Genomic DNA, 21,337 nt, shown 5'->3' on the forward strand with positions numbered 1-21,337 from the left:
AATTGAGGATATTTCACTGGGCTGACAGTCACAAACTAGGTGTCCCGCCACGCCGATCAGTTTCTCTCCAAAGGATCATTTCAGGAAGATAATTAGCATGAAACTAATAACGGAACAGAATAGGAGCCATGTTCTGTGCAAGTGAGGAAGGAACAGCTGGGCTCAGATGAGCAGTGTGTGACGTGGGGTGGGAGGCCTTCCAAAACACGGTTACACGCTGTTTGAAAGGAAACCTGGCCGACTGCTGACTCTACACTTACGGGTGCAGTCAGAGTCCCTCCAGGTTTGGCGGCTCGGTGTGCGGTCTGGTGGCACAGCACGGCTTACCGCCTCCTCCTATGGTAGGTCATCTCAAACTGTGCTCTAAACCCCGCGGCGTTGACATTAAAATCGTATTTCAAAATTCAGAGACCAAAACATTGGTGTTTTTTACACTGGTATATTCCCATTCTTAAGGAATCTACACAAGCTCTGTGCTCCCGCTTATTTATGAGCGCTGTCACACCCCTCCGGTCAGCGTGGACAGCGTTTTAGGCTTTGATCTGGTTCGGTCGTCACAGCCTAACGGGATTAACTGGACGACTTCTGATGTGATACGCTTTCTCCCGAGTCCGCCATCACCATTCATCATGACCTGATCCGTATGACCGCTTCCTGCCCTTATTCTGCCTTCGCAGGCTCTGCTTAGTCCGCCCGCACGCTGGAGGGAGGACGAAACAATGAGAATTCCAGACCCGAAATGTGAAAATAATCTCCTTTATTTCCCGAGGGGCAGGCGAAATGCGTTCGTTTTGCTTACCGAAACACACCCTGCAATTACGACTTTGTGCGTCCCTCGCTCCTCGCAATGCGTACGCGCAGGCCGGAAATTCGGTGATGATGCGTGTGCTGTGGGGTCACCGCTCATTCAAAAACATGACGAGAAATGGAATTTGCCAGTCAACCTCCTTGAACAGATCATTTATCTCACTACACGGGTTCTCTCTGATCCGCTTGCCTGGCTGTTTACAAGACACTCGGGGGCGCTACTTTCCGTTGGCCCTGATCAGCATACCTGTGCACATCGTGTCTGTTATGCAATCACAATGCAGCTGTTTATGTAAAACGTGGCGATGTGGACCGATGCTACGATGACGATGAGGAGCCCGGGACGGTCACTGAGCCCCCGTGTTCGCGGAAGCGCTGCAACATCACGCGTGTTTTACGGCTCGCCGGCTTGCGCCGCATTGTGGAGCTCGAGAAAAGGCTCCCTCTTCTTGCTGTCCGTCTCTTCCACCCACTCCAGTGGATTTTTGGCCGCCGTGCCGGGTGGGGATAGAGGCGGCTGCACACTCCCGGCCCCCAGGATCCACAGTCAGCCAGCGGGGCTGCGGACAGACTCTTTATGTGATTAAAGTAGCGCATGTAGCAGGTGTCTGCCAGAATTCCGTTCCTATTTAAAACTCCCAGTCCATACCAGCGCCTAATCCTATTAGGGCTAATTGAGTGGAGTCGGCAGTCTTTTTCAGTTAAACCAAATTCAGCACAAACGGGAATGAAAAGGGAATACAATGCATGGCAGAGTGACCAGGGCTGTGTAGCTGGCTTTGGCTCCACTCCCTGGGCCTCCATGCCACAGATGGCCAGTGTGGCACAGCAGGAACACAAATTCTGTGGGGCCCGGGTTGAACACAGCTACTTTTACATTTATTTATTTAGCAGACGCTTTTCTCCAAAGCAACTTCCGATTAACTCTATGTAGTGTTATCAGCCCACACACCTTATTCACCGTGGTGACTTACACTGCTAGATACGCTACTTACACTGGGTCACTCATCCATACATCAGTGGGACGGACACACACACACACACAATGGGTGAACCTGAACAGCATGTCTTTGGAGTGTGGGAGGAAACCAGAGCACCTGGAGGGAACCCACACAGACAACTCGCAAATTCCACACAGACTGAGCAGAGATCGAACCCACGTTGTCTCACACCACCCAGGCGCTGTGAGACAGCAGAGCTACTCGCTGTGCCACTCCAGGGACTTTTGAAGGAGCCGCCATAGCGGTTAAAGAACCGGAGCTGTAATGAAACAGGTTGCGGGCTTGAATTTCCGGAGGGATGCTGCCGCTATACTTTTCAGAAAGATACATGACTGAGCACCTCAGTAAAACGTCAAGTTGTGTAAAGAGCGCAACAAGCCGTCAAAACCAGATTCTGCGGGAAAGCGTCAAAGATGCCAATCAATAACCGAGGCCCATTTTTTATCCCTTTGGAGAAGAGAAACAGGACAGACACTCACTCCCGTAAGCAACTGAAAGTCTGAGATTTCCTGAGATTCTCCGTTATGTTCACGCAGTGACAAAGTTTCCCCGAACAAAAGGACATAATCTTTTGTAACGTGCGCCATCACATCAAAAAGCAATATTCGGAAATGTCTGATTGTCGCTCGGGTTCCTCTAACAGCCCTGAAGAGCATAAAAAAGTTAAACGGGACTCCGAACACTCGTGCAAATTGTGCTGATTCAGATAATGATCTCCCCAAAGATTAGATTCCAGGGTCTGGAAGATTTAAAATCGGAACTTTTCCTTAAGGCTGAAAGCCATGCAAACCACAAAATCCTTCCATTTTTCACATAGACTATAAATAGATTTGCAAAACACTCGATATAATCAATACAGTATGTTAACAAAGGATATTGATGAATGTACAAGTATAGGCTTTTAGCTCATAGAGCGTATGTTCCGAGTCCTGCTTGGGATGCCTTGTGATGGAGTGGTGTCCCGTCCTGGGTGTGTCCCCTCCCCCTCCAGCCTTGCGCCTTGTGTTGCCGGGTTAGGGGACAACTCGGGACAAGCGGTTTCAGACAGTGTGTGTGTATGTGTGTGTGTGAGAGAGTGCATGTTCACTTTATAAAATGTAAAATGTACCTATAAATATGCAGGCAACACAATATAGGAATGTCAGTCAATGCTGCACAGCTTTTCAGAGAGCGCTGACCGTCCTATGTCCAATATCGTGTCTCGACCCATAAGGCAGCGAGAAAAAATTCAGGTGCGGGAGCCCGTGCGTAATGTGGAGAAAATGTCCCGTGGCGAAGGTTAACACCACCTTCTCAGCAAAACAAACATGGCCCTGCACCCTCAAACCCACACACCGAGGTGCGCGGATTTAACACAGCGATCTGGAGGCGGAGAGATTATGAAGCACAAAGAGACTGGGAGGCTGGGCTGGGGGAGAAAAAAAAACTTCACAAGTGGATTAAGTGGAAAAATGCAAGGTGGCTGCATCTAGTCACCAGGAGTACTGGTCTTAGGAGAATCCCCAACAAGTTCGGCTGTCTGCACAATTAGCAATTTGAACCTTGACCCCAGAAGAATAATTATTGAATAACACAGGGGATCAGCGGAAAGGCACAGAATGACTCGGTGAGCGTTGGCAAGTCATACATCAAAGCCCGCCAGTAATTGGCCCAGTGGCTGTCGTTGTGCGCACGATTTCTCTCAACTCATTGACTCAAAATAATGGGTTCAGGTTCATTATCAACAGGCCCAAGAACCAAAAGCGCAACACTTCAACAAAAGCATCCGACAGCACCGGTGCCGAACGTGGAGTAGAGCGCAGAGCGTTGTCGATGCACCCGCCTGGACAGGGGCGGTGCGTGTGGAGCCGGGGCTAGGGCCACTTAACGTTGCAAGAAGGTCCAGAACAATATTCCCGCTCATCATAATGCTGGAATATAACTGGTATGGACAGGTAAGTCAACAGCTCCTCTGAAAATGTAGTATTTGAACAGCAGAGCAGATGAATTATTTATGGAAAGTTAAAAATCAGTCAGGGTCTAGAAGCTGTTTCATTTGTCGGTATTTACTGGTTTAAATCCTTTCTCTAACGTGGCAACGTTGATCGGTTTGGGCAGGAGAAATATTTATTCCGCAGCGTAAATGTCCGAAACATTTCGCAACTGCCTTTAGTCAGAGTGCAGCGATGTGATTTTAAAGAACTGCTGCATTGATCAGATTTTGCGTCTCAAGGAAAATGGTACGGATAGTTAGGGTCCGTTTACAAGTATTGCAATAACGTGTTTTCCTTGCGCTTCCCTCCGTTTTTACAGCTTGGTTCGTTCTAGTTTGCTCTAATTTAGAGGCAAACTAATCACGTGTGATTTTCTTAGAGGTGTAAAGGAGAATATTTATGGGAAAGGCTCTGTAAAAGCAGACCCCAGAATTATAAAGTGAATCGTAACTACAGACGCTCCTCTACTTAGGATTTTTCAGTTGCGATGGTGCGATAACGACACGCATTCGGTAGAATCCGTACTTGGAATTTTGAATTTCGATCCGTTCCCGTGCTTGCGATATGCGGTACGATACTCTCTCACGATGCTGGGCGATGGCAGCGAGCCGCAGCATCCACTCAACCGTCCTCGCAGTCTCTGTAGCAATCACACCAACGAGTGTAAACGACCGATACTGTGTTTACAGCGTTTTTCGTGTTTTCGCATCCCATCATGTCTACGAAACGCCCATGTGTGTCTCGTGCTTAAATTTGCCCAGCAGACTATGGTAAATGTTCTGAGCATGGTAACGGTAGGCTAGTCTAGGCTTTGATGTTCGGTAAGTGCGCTACTGTTGTCTTTTTCCACTTACGATTTTTCCACTTACGATGGGTTTTTCGGAACGAAACCCCATCGTTAGTCGAGGAGCATCTGTATATCAAAATGCAGTTATATTTTTAATTTGCTTAGCAGAAGCGTTAGTGCACAGTGACTTATACCTCATCCGTTTAAACAGCTGGAGCTCTTTGGAACCACATCACATATCTTAAAATTTACCAACCAATGTCAACAACCGCTTGTTCCGAGCAGGGCCGTGGTGAGCTGGAGCCCATCCCAGAAAGACAGTGCAAGGTTAGAGGGGGAGGGGATAGACCCTGGACAGGACACCAGGCTATCGCAAGGCACCCCAAGCAGGACTCAAACCTGCTGCGCTACCACACCCCCCTTATAATTTACATTTCCCGCAAATAACTGCGCTAGTGAAGTAATCGTTACTTTGCTCTTGAGTGAAGTGTCACACCAGGGCCCCTTAAAACTACAACCTGCAGACAGATGGACAGGTGACCCAGCACTGGAAGAGGTCAGTTCTTGCACTCCAGCGGTAGCTCTGTGGTCATGGTTCAAATGCAAGGGTTGCTTGCGTACCCTCATGTAGGAAGCATCTTCTAGCACATACTGACACAAACCAGGTAAAATAGGGTGGTATGGTGGCACAGCGAGTAGCGCTGCTGTCTCACAGTGCCTGGGTGGTGTGAGATGATGCGGGTTTGGTCCCCGCTCAGTCTGTATGGCGTTTGCGTGTTCTCCCTGCGTCTGCTTGGGTTTCCTCTGGTGCTCTGGTTTCCTCCCACACTCCAAAGATATGCTGTTCAGGTTCCCCCATAGTGTGTGAGTGACAGAGAGAGAGTGTGTGTGTTCCACTGATGTACGGATGAGTGACCCAGTGTAAATAGTGTATCTAGCAGTGTAAGTTACCATGGTGAACAAGGTGTGTGGGCTGATAACACTACACAGAGTTCATTGGAAGTCGCTTTGGACAAAAGCATCCGCTAGATAAATAAATATAAAACAACAGAAATGGAGACAAGAAAACATACATCTGTAAGGTCATTGTGACTATTACTGTAGGAAACAGCTGTTTTGAGACTTTTTCGAGGCTTTTATTACTCTTGGCAAACGAAAGGTAACAGAAGCGTGTGCTTATCTTTGAAATCTACATGGTGGATCACACTTTTTTACAGCCGTGCCCTTGAAAGATAGGTTGGACAGCTCAGACAGGTGCCATGTCAGATCGGACGTGGTTAAGATCGCGTGGCACCGGGACGCGTTAGACTGTGCTGTGAATGCAAACACCGCACCCCACGGACTGGGTTTAACGCCACCTGTGGCGTGACGTCGCGAGACGAGACGCTCCGATGACACGGGAGACTTGAGTGTGCGTTCGTGCGCTCGAAAAGAGCAAGGCGATACCGATTCCCTTCCAGAACGTCCAGCTCGAAGGCTGCAGTTGCGCACAACTCCAAATAAAATTTTTCACGCTTGGTGGCAGGCCTCTCCGGTCGAAACAAACATTGAAATTTTAATTTTTTTTGCAAACCGTTGCCTCGTTTCATCCCGCATCGCCACGTCAAGCAATTATTATCCTAATAAGCCTTGAGTCTCCTGGTTTTCTGGTTCTTTGGTCAAAAGGGCACACTGCTGGGATAAAAGAGATCTTTGTGTCATGTTGGCTTCACGCTCTTCCAGGCTCTCCACATCAGCTGGAGACGACGTTGTGGAGGCTGAGCAAAATTCACCAGCAAAAAAAAAAAAAAGAATATTCCAGGAATGCAAGGATGAAACATCCAAGCGCTAGTGCGCACGTTACACACAAGCTCGAGAACTTCATACGATCGTCTTCCGGATTCTTTGCTGCCGTTCCTGTGCTGCAAGATGAAGAAACATTTTGATACGGTCATCACTTAATGCCATTTCACCCGCAGAGAGGAGAAAGAGGAGAGATGAGGGCATGAGGCTTGAACAAAATCCCCATATCAGCACAAACCTTGAAATCATGTACATTTATCTGACATTTTTCACCAAAGCAACTTACAATGCTAATCTACCTGCAATTATTTACCCATTTATACAGCTGGGTATTTTTTTACTGGGGCAATTTAGGGTAAGTACCTTGCTGAAAGGTATGACAGCAGAAGACAGGATTTGAACATGCAACCTTCTGGGGCTAAAGGGAGCAGCTCTAACCATTATGCTACCAGCTGCCATCCAGATACAAAGCACAACATAGTTCTTTTTCAGAGATGCCTTCCAAGGTGCCGCAAAGTGTACGTCAACGCGGTTGAGTTTCGCCACCAACTCTTGCCGATTTACATAGCGGTTCTTTTCCTCATGAGAACTTGAGCATTTTTGTCCCACAGTGTCTGGGCAATGGCAGGAAGTACATGTTCCCACATGTCATGTGCCAAAGCGTGCAGGCAAAACTTAAAAAACGCGTCCGCTCGAATCTCCGAGCAGATAACATCAAGGCATGAAAAATCGGCTTATCATAACGTCCTCCGAGTCAATAGCAATTTTCTCCGTGACTGTCGGTGTCTTCGATCGCAGCTGCAGACGGTAATTCCGATGTAGCGTGCTGTGAGGAACATGGTAAGCCTTTCAGCTTGTACGCCGTGCACCCCGTACTGACTTCATACCTCTATTGCGGAGATATCTGATTAAACTCAGGCTGACTTGATTAATCAATTTGTGGTGGGGGGGGTTTAAGAATTACATTGATCAAATTTACAGAAAATTAGCAAATTACGGTACATTCTAATATACAGGAATTTAAAGTCTTTATATTACAATTTTTGTCATTGACTTATGACAATAAACATTTACATTTATTTACTTAGCAGATGCTTTTCTCCAAAGCAGCTTACGTTGGATACTATGTAGTGTTATCAGCCCACACACTTTATTCACCATGGTGACTTACACTGGGTCAGTTATCCATACATCAGTGGAACACACAGACACTATGGGGGAACCTGAGCAGCAGGTCTTTGGACTGCGGGAGGAAACCAGAGCACCTACAGGAAACCCACAGAGACATGGGGATAACGTGCAAAGTCAACACAGACTGAGAGGGAATCAAGCCCACGTTCTCTCACACCACCCAGGTGCTGTAAGACAGCAGAGCTACTCGCTATGCCTTCGTGCCACTGGCACATTGGACCATTTCTAAATATATCCAGTTTTATGAAGTTTCCTCACAATATTTGCGGACAAATTGTTTTTATGGGGACAATGACAGTGTTTGCAGGTATTTATAGCATCTCAGTAATGTGTAATTAAACTGTTTAATTTTAAGAGCAGCAGAGTGTTCAACCCAGCTACTGACACCGTTTCCTGCCACCCTCTGTGTACTTTCACCCATTTTACTATATTTTATTTCCAACAGTATATTGTTTTTTCACGCGGCTACCCAGGTGGTGCTCTGGTGGTACATGGGTCCTCAGTTTACCATGTTCCCGTGCAATCCTGTCACTGCAACATGAAGGACCCCCCATAGCTGGGGACTCATCTACACCTTGGCTGCAGTGCTGAGGCCCATAACAACTCCGCACCCCCACCCGCCCCCAGCGGTCCATTCCAGAACATGCCCCACAGATGCACATGCACAATCGCCCTTTGTATGTGTTATAAACCACTTATTAGTTTGAGTAAGGTCAAAGTTGATTTAATTTTCTACTTAGTTCTCATTAAAAAGCTATTGCATTATTTAATTTCACACAATGAAATTACAATTGTAATGAATATATGTCCAGTAAAAGCTTTGAACAGCTGCCGGAACATTTAGCCCATAAATGCATTTTTATTTGCTTTGGGAAAAAAGTTAAGTGTGTTCTAGTGAAAGGCAAAAGTTGATGGAGGAGATTTTATCTTTGTCTTGTCTTGCGCGTTCACGTTTGACTGAACCTCCTCCAGCCCGCTAAACCGAGGTGCAGGGAACCTCTTTGGTGCCTTATGGTCAGACCGCAAAGCCTAAGACTGCGAGTTGTCCGTGGTCAGTGCATTGCTACGGAGTCCAGGCCATGTCCAAAACTGTAAATATCAGAGTCTACAACAGAAAAACAGATGAGCTCTTACATCATTTATTTAGCAGATGCTTTTCTCCAAAGCAACTTCCAGTGAACTGTATGTAGTGTTATCAACCCACACACCTTATTCACCACAGTGACTTACACTCCTAGATACACTACTTACACTGGGTCACTCATCCATACATCAGTGCAACACACACACTCTCTCTCTGTCACTCACACACTATGGGTGAACCTGAGCAGCATGTCTTTGGAGTGTGGGAGGAAACCAGAGCACCCAAAGGGAACCCCTGCAGACATGTGGAGAACATGCAAACTCCAGACACACTAAACAGAGACTGAACCCACATCCTCTCGCACCACCCAGGTGCTGTGAGACAGCAGCGCTACTCGCTGTGCCAGCGCCCGCATACGTTGGAGCCTCTGTGGTAACTGCACCTTCCTGCAAATGAAACACAACCGATATGTTTAATCTTTGGAAAATAGCTATGTGGCCCAAAGAACGCAGACAGGAAGATGACAATTTTGACTTGTGCCCCACCACTACTTCCGAAATGGACCCTAACAAGGACTTTGAGTGGAATGAATCTCTATACATACAGTGGTTTACCTGAATAAACGAAGACGGTGGAACAACAGGTAAAAATACCACATTTGACGGTGTTTGTCCACTTCCCACTTTCATTTTGAAATATTGGGCGTATTAACATTTTTGTCAAAGCTGCCAGTGCATCCAGTGTGAACATCAAGTTCCCAGGTAACAGTTTGGCACACATATAATACTGCTGAAATGGCTGTAATCTTTAATTTATATATAAATCATTAAAGTGCAGCAGCTATTATGCATTCTCTCTCTACTTGGATAAAACAGCCCTCAGATGTAGAAGCTGCACTTTGAAGTCTTCTCTCAGAAGCAACCTAACTCTTACAGGAAGTCCCTCATGTTTTATACATATTGTATGTGGGATTAACAAAGGTGAGTGTTCTATCTGTGGTCTGGGCCGATGAGCACGTTCGCCAGGAGTAAACACCCACCAAAGCGCCTCCGAGGGAGAGTGCTGCCGTGCACGGAGGCCTCCAACTCAAACATGAAACGGGCTGAAGGAAAGCGCAGGCAAAATCACCTGTGGACTCCAGTATCCCGGACTGCACCGAACTCCCAGCGCGCCTACCTAAGGGAAAAATGTTTACATTGCAAGCGTATCATCCATCCAGCTCTCCGGAGTCATCGCCAGCCCAAGTGGCTCATTTTGACACTATAAACCAACCGACGTCAACAACCGCTTGTCCCGAGCGGGATTGCGGCGAGCCGGAGCCTACCCGGCCACACCGAGCGCAAGGCTGAAGGAACGCGCCCGGGATGGGACGCCAGTCCATCACGAGGGACCGCAAGCAAGGCTCGAACCCCAGACCCACCAAGCACCGGCCAAACCCACCACGCCACCGTGCCTCCCACCGCATTTGCATTTTGCAGACGCTTTTGTCCAAACTCCCGGGTGAATCAATCACGTGAGGTGCCACCGGTGTTCACCCAGTGCTGCTCTTATCAATAAGAGGAAAAGGCTTCATCCAGGGCTTCCTTCAAGGAAAGAAGCAAGGTCCCTGGAGGACTCATGTTGCGTGGAACGACGCAGCCGTAGCCGTGAGCGGTGCATGCCGTCTTATGAAAGAATCAAGTATCATAACTTGGGTGTATTGGCTTCTTATCATTGCCTTGTTAAGATTCCACGTTTACTGGAAAATTAACCCCATCACCATGTAAGTGACTCCCATCTGTGTAGCGAAGGGAGCCAAGAGCAATTTGACCGCCCGTCGTCCGCCTTGGAGACAAACGGCAAATAGACGGTGACTTGCTGCTCTTTTGACCCACGTCCTTTTCTGGCTCCCCGCGCTGATGACGGGGAAAGTCGATTTGCGCAAGAATTCGCTGTTTCTCCGCAAATGGTCGGAAGGCAACACCGGCGGCAATGCCAAAGCTAATTTCGCTTGGTGTCGGGTCAGTACGGCGCGGCACAGGCTTCTGCGGACCAAGTCTGTCCGTGAAACACAAATGTCCCCCCGACTGGGTTCCTTCCTGATCTGCGTCTTCCCGTAAGCGCCCGGCCGAAATGCTGAGTTGCCGTGACACGCTCTCCTGCTCACCGAGAAAGTGCTGACAAGCAAACGTCACGACCCCGCCGTGACCCGCACTTCTAGCTGCTCCCATGTCAGAAAAGTCTCGCGGCGCGTGTTTGGATAGCAGAACCGCGGTCCGGGACGGGACCGAGGCCTAACAGGAAGCGGGTGCTCGTGCGATAACCCCGAAACCTACACGGGCCAGAATGTGCTGAGGTGGCCTGTATGGCAAGGAGAAAGGAAGTGGTGTGAAAGCAAGGGGGAGGAGGGACACGAACCCCCTGAATATGAGCCGCGGCCCTCGTCAGGCCTTGCTCAGAGGAAGGAGCCTCCTTGCGGCGGCGGCGGCGGCGGCGATGTCCCTCCTCCTCGGGGAACACATTCCACGCTGTGTGTTTTGTCTTGGCTTGCTAGCATCGGACCCGATGAGCACCCCGCTGGCTTCTCCACGCTCTACACCCGGGCACGCCTGACCGCCCGCCCCGCTCCCGGGCCTCGGCCATGAGTCGCCGCTGCGTCGTTAAGGTGATAACGCTAACGGAAATCCAAGTGTTGCCGGTAGGTACAGCTGACGCCAGAACGGGTAACTACAGCTCGAGAGTGCGTGTGCTAGCTGACCCGAGAGCATTTTTTTTCCATCAGTGCCTTTCTTCGGCATCGTGTTTCAGCGCGCGTGTGACGGCGCGTCCTCCTACGTGCCGGTTATTGGCTGCAGGATTTGACAAAGATAACGCGCCGACCCTTTTAACGACCGCGGTTGGCACACGTTGACACTTCAAAGATTTGCGGTCGCACCGACAGGGTCGCCTTTGCAGAACGATGTCCGAAGGAACAAGTCCGAGTTTCCGGTGGTTGTTGAAGTAAAAGAAACGGAGAGCTTGAAGAAGCTGAAGGTTCACTTTCCCGAAACCAAGGAAAAGCCTGTTGTATCAACGGGCAAAAGTCACACTTTGCAGCCAAATCTGATGATAAAAATACCACTTATAGCCATTTCTAATTTACAAATAGATTTACATTTACATTTATTAATTTAGCAGACACTTTTGTCCAAAGTGACATAGTACATCTCAGCAAAAGTACAATTTATGCATTACGAGAAAGAGACATAGCTGCAGATGTGAAAGTCTCAAGCAAACCTAATTTGTTCCCTGCCACTTGCTGCACCGAGGTTCAAGGTTCGAGTAGGTGCATAAGACACAGGATAGACAAATCCCGATACCCTCCCACCAAATTTTTTTAAAAAATATTATAAGATACATAAATAAGCAAGTACAATGCCCAAGTAGTGGCTGAATAAAGGTTGTATCTGGGGATGCTTATGGAGTTACGATGCATGAACAGTTACACTGTAAATGAGCTGGAGAGATCTTGGGCGAAGCAGATCTGGAAAAGATGATTTTTCGGACCCTTCTTGAAGGTTTCTGAGGTCTTCATCAGGATGTCCAGGAAACCATACCATCCGCTGCATAGAAATGACTGTAAGTCTGCAGGACCAGCTATTTATTTGGAAAGACAATTTAAAAGGGGGGTGAGAGCTACTAAAAGAAGCAAGCAGATGTGAGATGTGATGTCTGTCATTCCTGGATCAAGTCTGAAAACATGCATGTAAAATGATCTGCGCATGAGATTTGTTTGCAACTTCTTGGCAAATGAATATCCCACAGATGCGCAGTAATCTAATGTTTTGGTTATTTCCAGCCGCCTGTTAAGCCATCCCATCATGTATCACCTTAATAAGAAACCGTAGAGAAAAATAAGTTAGGAAATCCCCGTGTCTTCTCAGACAGGCATGTAAATCGCAGTACATAAATCCTTTAGAAGTCCTCAGGTAGACCGTGCCGACACGGGGTAGGTTACGACGAGCGCGTTAACGAGCGAAGGAACCAGACGGAGCCGAGGCACCGAGAACCCGTCCGCGGCCATCGGCAGCCAGACGGTGAGAAGGAAATTCTACAATTTACAATCTGTTCATGAAACTGCAAGGAGGTTGTATATGCTGCTGTTTCGTCCGAATTCCTCTCTGTCCCCACACACAGCTCTGAGCTTGTCCAGGCTCTATAACCCAATGAAAAACCATTACGTAAATTAAATTAGGTCCCTAACTCGCTGATGAGCGTATCTCCGGGCTTTGCAATTTAAAGAAATGTGTCTCGAACGCGCCTTGCGCTGGCAAGCAGCTGTGCGGAATCGCTTGACCTCACGGGCGCTTAGCCCAGCACTGGGGGTCTATGTTCACCTGACAACAAACGCCAGCTTGTTCGACCCTTTACAGTTACAAAACGTCTCCTTCCGTTGACTTATCGACAGTTACGACAGGCCCACTCCAACGTCCGCACAGACTCGGACGGATGTGATTTTTTTCGGTGCTTCTGCAGAAGGTGATGAAACGGGAATTGCTCAGTAAAGCGAACGTGCGAACTACCGGCTGGACTGCGTTGCGCCGCTGCCGACCTGCCGTGCTCCCTCAGCGAGCAAGGAGACGATGCCCAAACCGCATCTTTTAAACTCCCTTCAAAAGTTCTTTTCTTCTCGGCGAAAAGAGACAAACGATCTCGTATTTCCAAACGCGTGGAACGAAAGTCATTTCGGCAACGCAGGCATGAGCCGTGTAGCTTCAGAGCAACGTCGGCCCCCTGGTCAGTCCCCATCCACGCTGAGCCGCGCTGGCAAACCACCGAGGCAAATTCCAACCCTCTTCAGGGGGTCTTTGAGTTGAAAGCGCTTGAGTTATGAGGGGGGAGCTCAAGAGAACGATACGTTTTAGGACCATAAACTCAATTATTGTCGCAAAAGAGTCGCCCAGACAAACGGACTATTGTTCCGACAAACAGTCCACCTCCGGGCTCCGATCGATCCAGCCAGCGGTGAAGTTTGTCATCGTTCCGTGACGCCTCTACGGCAGCGCTACCAACGATTAGCGCCCGACTCCGAATTGCTACCGAGATTTTGCTTTGCGAAAGCAGATCACACCATCACGAAGCGTGATTCCTGAAGGCAAAAGAACACAGTTTTCTCTGTGCACAGGCTCAAAAGGGAAAGCGGGCTAAAATTAGCCTGGACCAAGAGTTCATGTCGGTTTCTCTTTGGCGTACTTCGGAAGGAGGCGCTAGGCCGGGCAGAGGGGCGACTTAAAACAGGCCGAGAACAGGCGGTATTTGTGTGGGACCCCCTCGAAGAAATGCTCCCAAAACACACGCTGTGATTGGCCCGTCAGGGCAGTCCCGTCGAATTAGCGACACGCACAGAGCGCGAACGTCCTGCGGTGATCAAAACCGCCGTAATCTGATGGGTTTGTTTGAAGCGATTGTTATAGTGTGACGGTAAAAGGGGTTAGCCTGGCCTTAACTAATTAGGTCATTTACCATGCTCTGCTGGCTTATAAAGTCGCCGCTCAACATTCTCAGTGGAAGTAGCTGAGGACGAGCTGAGGGAGGCGGCCCCTCCATGGGATCCTACGACAGATACCCCTTTTTGGACTGAGCAGCTCTCCTCGGAAAATGCCACACTTAACCGACTGTGGCTATTACGAGATGTGGGACGAAGCCAGACTTTCCAATGTAAGGATGCATTTTGACCCCTTTTCAGCATTTTCTTGAGTGACAGCATTTTTTCGCGTATGTTAATTTGGCACAACTCATCAGCTGGGGCATTTCGGATGAGCACGGTTGAGCAACGGGGATGGTTGGCTAATAGCTGCATAATTTTCTGTGATGAAGTGTTTCAAGTAGTGGGCTTTTTTTTTCTTTTTAAAGCTATCAATTAGTGTGAAGCATTTTGAAGAATTCATTTTAAAAATGAGGAGTACCTTTCCGGGGGTGTGGTGGCACAGTGGGTTGGACTAGGTCCTGCTCTCCGGTGGGTCTGGGGTTCGAATCCCGCTTGGGGTGCCTTGTGATGGACTGGCGTCCTGTCCTGGGTGTGTCCCCTCCCCCTTTAGCGTTAGGCTCTGGGACCCCGTATGGGACAAGCGGTTCAGAAAATGTGTGTGCGAGTACCTTCGTACGAAGTTCTTTATGCGGATTTACGCAGATACGTCTTACGCAACGTAATTTTTTTCGATTAGCACGAGTCGGGATTTTATTTTGTCGGGCTTTCGCTGGCTTTGTGTCAATGTGTCTATCATGTGACGGTTAGCTGTGCATCTGAGGTTAACATTCATGACCACGTGTCTCGCACAGGTTCAATGCCACCTGGAAAGCTCCAAGTACCACATCCCCCCTGCCCCGGGACAGCAGGTGAAGCAATACCTGAGCCAGGGGCCACCTGGGGTCCACCCCCACTCTCACCCGGGGCAGCCTCTGGCCGCCGTGCCTGTGATGCGCAATGGACATATGGCCCCTCCGAGTGATGGCAGCACCCCGGGGAGCCCCGTCACGCTGCTGACCCTCACAAGCGGCCATGAGAGCGAAGTGAGTGTGTCACGGTTAACCTGCGCAAGGAGTGGGGCAACTGGGTCCTTCTCCATAACACTTGTGCTTCCTGTACTTTAAATGATGTGCAGGAAAAGCTTGCAAATTGCAGTATTGAGAAGGGTTAATGACCACAGGTTCACTGTAATTACCACCCCCTTCCCCCCCCAGTTCCCAATGGATGAAGTTATCGATGACTTAATTAGCCTCGAGTCTGGGTTCAACGAGGAAAGCCTGGGGTGCATGCAGTCCAACATCATCATGCAGAACAACGTGAGTACCGAGACCTTCGCAATACACACTTGCTGCTGGTTCACATTAGGTACCGCTAGTTAACCCCACTTTGTCGGCGGATCCACTTCACTAGTTCGGCTCGATCAAACACTGGAACGGGGTTCTTCAGGTTAACTTCTATGGCTTGCCTTCTGATGTTTGAAAAAAAAAAATCTCACTTTTTTTTTTCTCTTTACTAAAATGAAGAGAGGGGGGCGCAGTGGTATGGTGGGTTTGACCGGGTCCTGCTCCCCGGTGGGTCTGGGGTTCGAGTCCCGCTGGGGGTGCCTTGCGATGGACTGGTGTCCCATCTTGGGTGCGTCCCCTCCCCCTCCAGCCTTGTGCCCTGTGTTGCCTGGTTAGGCTCCGGCTCCCCGCGATCCTCTTTGGGACAAGCGATTTCGGATGATGTGTGCGTGTAAAATGAAGAGAGACTCTATTTGCAGAAGTGTAAGTTAACTGTGTGAGGGGTAATTTGATGTAACGTCATAAAATATTCACCACAGTGATGAAAAACCACACAGGTTAACCTCTGCAGCAGTAAAGTCTGGCATCATACTGATGATTTCCAGTCCAATAAAGTGTGTATACAATTAATTTAGCAGCTTCTCTACATTTACAATGTGCTTTAAACTCAACTTTACTGTAAAATACTAATAAAAGTACTGTAAATACTGTAAAAGTATTATAGGTCTTCCGCTCTGCCGATAGCAACATTCTGCACTAAATTGTCCTACAATGTACTTTTTTATTGAAGTATTTTTTAAATTGAATTCAGATACCATCCTGTACCTCCTGCTTCTGTAATATTTCAAACACATTATGCATTTTCAGGCTTTTTACAAAGAGTGGTGTTACTGCATCATTTCATGTTTAATTCCGAAATATTCAAATTGGCATCAAATTAGCTCTAAATAATTATTAGCATGGCTGCAATTCATTATTCACAACCTGTACTGTTAAGTAAATAATTTTACTGTTGAAAAAAAGTTTAATTGAAAACAGGTTTGAGAGAGGCAGATAAAATTAGGTAAAAAAAAATAATTTAATAAAAATTAAAAGGGGAATAATTAAGACGAATTCATCTCACGCTATTAACACGGAAATGTAAGAGGAAAGAGAGAAACTTTCTGAAGATGAAAGGAATAATTATAAAGCCTGAACTCTCACTTCTGGTATTTAGGAACCAAATATGTCGAACAGCACAGGTCAGATTAAATCCGCTAAGGAGCCAAAGATCGTTTTCTTGCCACATATTAGCATTTTCACTACTGCCCCCTCCCCCCCCCGAAAGGTTTTACAATAAAATACCAAGTATGTCATCACATGACGTTACCATTTGTTTGAACTGTGAAAAAAGTGATTTTCTACCATCTTGGTGGAAATTAATCTGAATAATAATAATCATTATTAATCGACAACTATAATTATAAATTGTTCATCAATAAATGTAAATTAACCACGTTCTTCCTTGTTTATTAATAAAGACATCCAAGTAAGAGCTTAATAAAGGTGATCATTACAGGAAAAATCAAAAGAGACCATGTAATGGTGGAATCAACAAAAAGGGGGAGGAAGAACCGATCAAGCCGAAATGAACGGTTGAGGACCGGAAATAAATCAGCGCTGCAAGCCTCTCTGTCCATTAAACCTTTTTCGGTGTTTTGAACTCATACTCCCCCCCCCCCCCCATCCAGGTGTCCCTCAGCGGTGCCATGATGGATTTGTACAGCAGTGACCAAGGTATGGCTGCCCCTAGCGGTGGAATGACACCCGCAACATGCCCCACAAAGCTCACTGTTAAAAGGGAGGTCACAGGTACGAATCACAGCATATCCACTTCCGAAGATGCTGCACCTCAGTTGTGCAGAAACATCTACGCCTATCCGGGGGGACTCTTGTATCTCTGTAAACCACACGCGCACAGAAATACCTGGCAAGTGCCCACCAAGCGCATGTCAGGCATGCACATATATTATTTAGCATTTGGCTTTGAAGATTTAATTAAAGGTAAAGGGAACAGCCTAAAATGTGCTTTGCCAGTACATGCAGCACTCCAGCATCACCGCGACCACATGAGCCGGGAGGCCTCTTGCACAGAAGCGAGAAGCTTCGGGCGGTGACCCCCTCGCGGCTCGGATTGCACACGGTGACACACGCCGCGTGGCGACGGCGGCGCACGCTGGCCAGCGCGGACACACAAAGCACACTTTGTGGCTCTTTATGAGTGTCACGCATCATGTAAAGCTAATTGATTTAGGAAACGAAGAGTATGCCCCGGGACCTCTGCCCTCCTGAGGGAACATAAGTAAATTATTGTGCCTGACACAAGCGTGCAGCTGGACAATGGCTTGTTCCACAGAGTTTGAATGACCTTATTAGATCAACCGAACGGAGAAATCCAACTAAAGTCTCGGATTCATAATTTAAAAGAATGTGAATTTTTGGGTCTTTTTTCCCCTGCTTGGGGCGCCAGCAGTTTTCGAAGCCGACTTAACCGTAGGAGACGCCCAAGAGCGTAAAGTTTGTAGATCTTCGCGCGTCTTCGACGTTCCTCCGCCCGCTTGTCTGCTGCAGTCTGTTAATCTCAGTCTCGCGCTCATTGCCTTGCAGAACGTAACACCAGAGTCCTCGCCAAGGAACGACAGAAGAAAGACAACCACAACCTAAGTAAGAGGTCTCAGTGAGAACCAAAGCGCACGTTACGAAACGACTTCGTTCCATGGAACCATACAGTGCAGCAGTACAACGTCACACGATACACTGAATGAGTGTGCAGTTCACCTCCACTCAGTACACCCACTGGAGAAGATATGGTACGAGCGCATTGAAATGAAGGTAGATAAAGGGGCATCCAAAGACGCGGTGGAACAGCAGCTGAAACTGGCAGACGTGCCAGACGGAGGCTGGACGCAGCCAGCGTCCATTCGCGTCCACACATCCTCCCTACCTGACCATAGGTCCATCTCCTGTAACTCATGTAGCCAGTTGGACGCTTGACATCAGCGGCGACCTGAGGGCAGAGAGGAGAGGGTTTGGGCTTCATTAGATGTGTCTGGGTTTACCGCGTCTCCTTCACGTCCGGGCTCTCCGTAGGACGCGTACCTACGTTCGTAACTCTCCACACTGTCTGTGCTCCCACCAGTTGAGAGACGGAGGAGATACAACATTAACTACAGAATCAAGGAACTCGGGACACTGATACCAAAGTCAAACGACCCGTAAGTACAGCAAATTTCACGTCCGCCTTGTTCGCTCTCATGATCTAATCCACTTTAAGTGACAACAAGCATGTTGAGTTCAGACCAGACGCAGCTTTGACCCCGTAACCCAAAAACTCAGTTGGCCACGAGCGTCCGAAAAAACTGAGATCAGTGTACCGGCACGGGTGAACTTTGAGGAGGAATTAAGGAGAGGGTTACCCCTTGTACCACGCTTTTAGTGTGTGTCAAGGCAGATTCTTAGCAGCGATCAGGCAAATGTCTCAATTTGTCCTCGGTAAGGAGACAATTTCAAGAGCTTTGGTTTCGTTCGGAAAGTAACGGTATCAGGGGCGCGCTGAGTGCGGCCTCGCTCCTCGAGTGCCGTTTCTTACGTCCCTTGACACCTGCACCCCCTCTGGGATTAATGTTACCGCACAAAGGCTAGAGAATTGACTTTCGGCAGATATGCTTAAGTATTCTATTAAAATTCCCGCCCAAAAGCGGCGATGTCCGAGAATGAGTGATGGCCATGTAAATCGCGGCCTCTTATGAATATAAAAGAGGCTTTGTGCGGACTTTTTCGAGGATTTCTGCTGACGTGCACATGTGTGAGGGCCTTTCCGCGTGTGCCGCAGGGACATGCGCTGGAACAAGGGCACTATTCTCAAGGCGTCCGTCGAGTACATCAAGTGGCTGCAGAAGGAGCAGCAGCACGCCCGCGAGCTCGAGGGCCGCCAGAGGAAGCTGGAGCAGGCCAACCGCAGGCTGCTGCTCAGGATCCAGGTCTGCTGGTGGTGGGAGGGGGGGTGCTGGTCTTTGAGGGGGGTGTGAGATGTGGATTTTACCGGGTTCCGGGGCGGCTGGAGATGTCTAGTGGGGTGCGAGGGATTGGTGGGCGTTAGAGACACCGTGGGACCCCCTGCTCCGGACAGCAGCCTTGCCGATATCCATATTTGTGAATATTTGTCCCGACTCCTCTGACACACACTGCATTGACACGCCCCCCCCACGGCCACGTGCTCTGGCTGCCTCCCGGCCGCAGTAATTATCTGATTAATAGGAGCAGAGCTACAGCTCTGTCAGGGGAAGAATTAGGAGGCTGAATTCGATTACGCGGCCCTAATAATGTCAAAGGAACACTCTCTGAAATCACGCATTGACGCGGCTGCATGGGAGGCTGAGGGCGGCATTACAGGGTTCCTCACCCGCTGAGACATCCCAATTAAGCACAGAATTAATTACCCTGCTCTCTACCGAATGCATACTAACCCAGCGCGGTGGGGAGGGAAGGCAGCGTGAGCGGTCCCGCGACGCCGCCCCGCCTGGGCAACGCTTATCTCGCATGAGCTTTGACCCCCCACTCGGGGCAAGCCGGTGTCTTCCGGCTGACCTCCGACCTCAGATTTGCGTTGCAGGAGCTGGAGATGCAGGCGCGCGCCCACGGACTCCAGAGCGTAGCTCCCAGCTCGCTGGCAGCGCCGGAGCTGCCCTCACATCTCCAGAAGCAGGCGCCCCCACCGGTCTACCGAGAGGAAGTCGGCGAGGAGTACCTGCAGCGCTCCATGGCGCCGCCGTCGGGAGCGCCGGCCGCGGACCACGCCGGTGGCCCCGCCGCTTTCTCGGACCCGCTGTCGCACTTCACGGACTTCTTCGGCGCCACCCTCAAAGACGAGCGCCGGATGGACCGCATCCTGATGGATGGGCCGCTCTCGCCCTTTGGCGACGACCCGCTTCTCTCCACGGCCTCGCCGGACGAATCCAAGGGCAGCAGCCGGCGGAGCAGCTTCAGCACAGACGAGGACGACGCCCCGTGACGGGAGCCCAAGGGACACGCCTGCAGGGAGACGCTCTTAGGACACGCCCCCGGCACGCTGCCCTGGGACCGATACCTAGAACACACCCGGAGACATACCTGCGGGACAGAACCCTAGGACCTGATCCCTGTCCAACCGCAGCCCGACTCGTCCGTCGTTTGTGGTCACCTGCAACACACGGTGAGCTTGGTGGCCACCTCGAGTGACGGGAAAAGATGATCAGAAGAGTCTAGCCATGGCGCAGCTGAGTATGCCAGAGTGTGTCCTGCCCGGCGGCTGCGGGTTTCACACGGCGGGACGAAAGGAAGACGCATTACCTTTACGCACATTACTGCCCACGACGTGTGCGCGCCGTCAGCGCCTGGGTTTCATTAGCAGTTACAGAATGCCGAACGTGTGTACAGTGCTGCTTGAAGGTGTGCGAAGCCCTCGCGTCCCTTAGTTTCACCACAAAAAGGGCCATTTAAGAAGAATCCGCGTTTCTCACGTGACACAATAGGTGTGTAAAGACCAGTTCCATATGTTGCTTTACAGGAAATCGTGCGTGTGGCAGAAACGCACAAGTAGTGCAGGTGTAAAAATAAGTGAACCCTCAGTTGAACTGGTTAACCAAGTAGGTAAGTGGAATCAGGGGTGTAAATCATAATCATTTACTCATTTTATAAGTTTAACATTTTGATCTTATTAGTTTATTGTAATATTTTATACAGAAATAATGACCATCCCTACAGGGTTCACATACTATCAAGCAGCACTGAATATAAGGACAGAAAAATATTTAAAATGAAAAAAATTAACTAGTAAATTTGTGACCGTCCCTTTCTCTTAGTGCCTTCATTTCACATGGGACACAACCTATTGTAAGACTCACAGCAAAGCAACTTTAATAATAAT

General features: G+C 48.9%; 1 protein-coding gene across 5 annotated transcripts in view; it reads left to right on the forward strand.

The window, feature by feature from the left end:
- Window positions 1-21,051, forward strand: part of LOC108920810 (transcription factor EC-like) — a 29,827-nt gene extending 8,776 nt beyond the window's left edge. Inside the window, exons 1-8 of one of the 5 annotated variants that reach the window (XM_029247561.1) lie at window positions 11,045-11,302; window positions 14,923-15,153; window positions 15,325-15,426; window positions 17,124-17,244; window positions 18,040-18,096; window positions 18,572-18,647; window positions 19,265-19,412; window positions 20,045-21,051. In XM_029247561.1, the coding sequence (XP_029103394.1) occupies window positions 11,246-11,302; window positions 14,923-15,153; window positions 15,325-15,426; window positions 17,124-17,244; window positions 18,040-18,096; window positions 18,572-18,647; window positions 19,265-19,412; window positions 20,045-20,443 (1,191 nt within the window). In that variant the 5' untranslated portion in view covers window positions 11,045-11,245 and the 3' untranslated portion in view covers window positions 20,444-21,051. Of the gene's footprint in view, window positions 1-11,044; window positions 11,303-14,068; window positions 14,302-14,922; window positions 15,154-15,324; window positions 15,427-17,123; window positions 17,245-18,039; window positions 18,097-18,571; window positions 18,648-19,264; window positions 19,413-20,044 lie in introns of those variants that run through there. The other 4 variants (XM_029247560.1, XM_029247562.1, XM_029247558.1 and 1 more) reach the window with 4 other exon arrangements.
- Window positions 21,052-21,337: the final 286 nt, after the last annotated feature.

The sequence above is a fragment of the Scleropages formosus genome, chromosome 21, assembly GCF_900964775.1.
Source record: "Scleropages formosus chromosome 21, fSclFor1.1, whole genome shotgun sequence".
Taxonomy (NCBI): Eukaryota; Metazoa; Chordata; class Actinopteri; order Osteoglossiformes; family Osteoglossidae; genus Scleropages; species Scleropages formosus.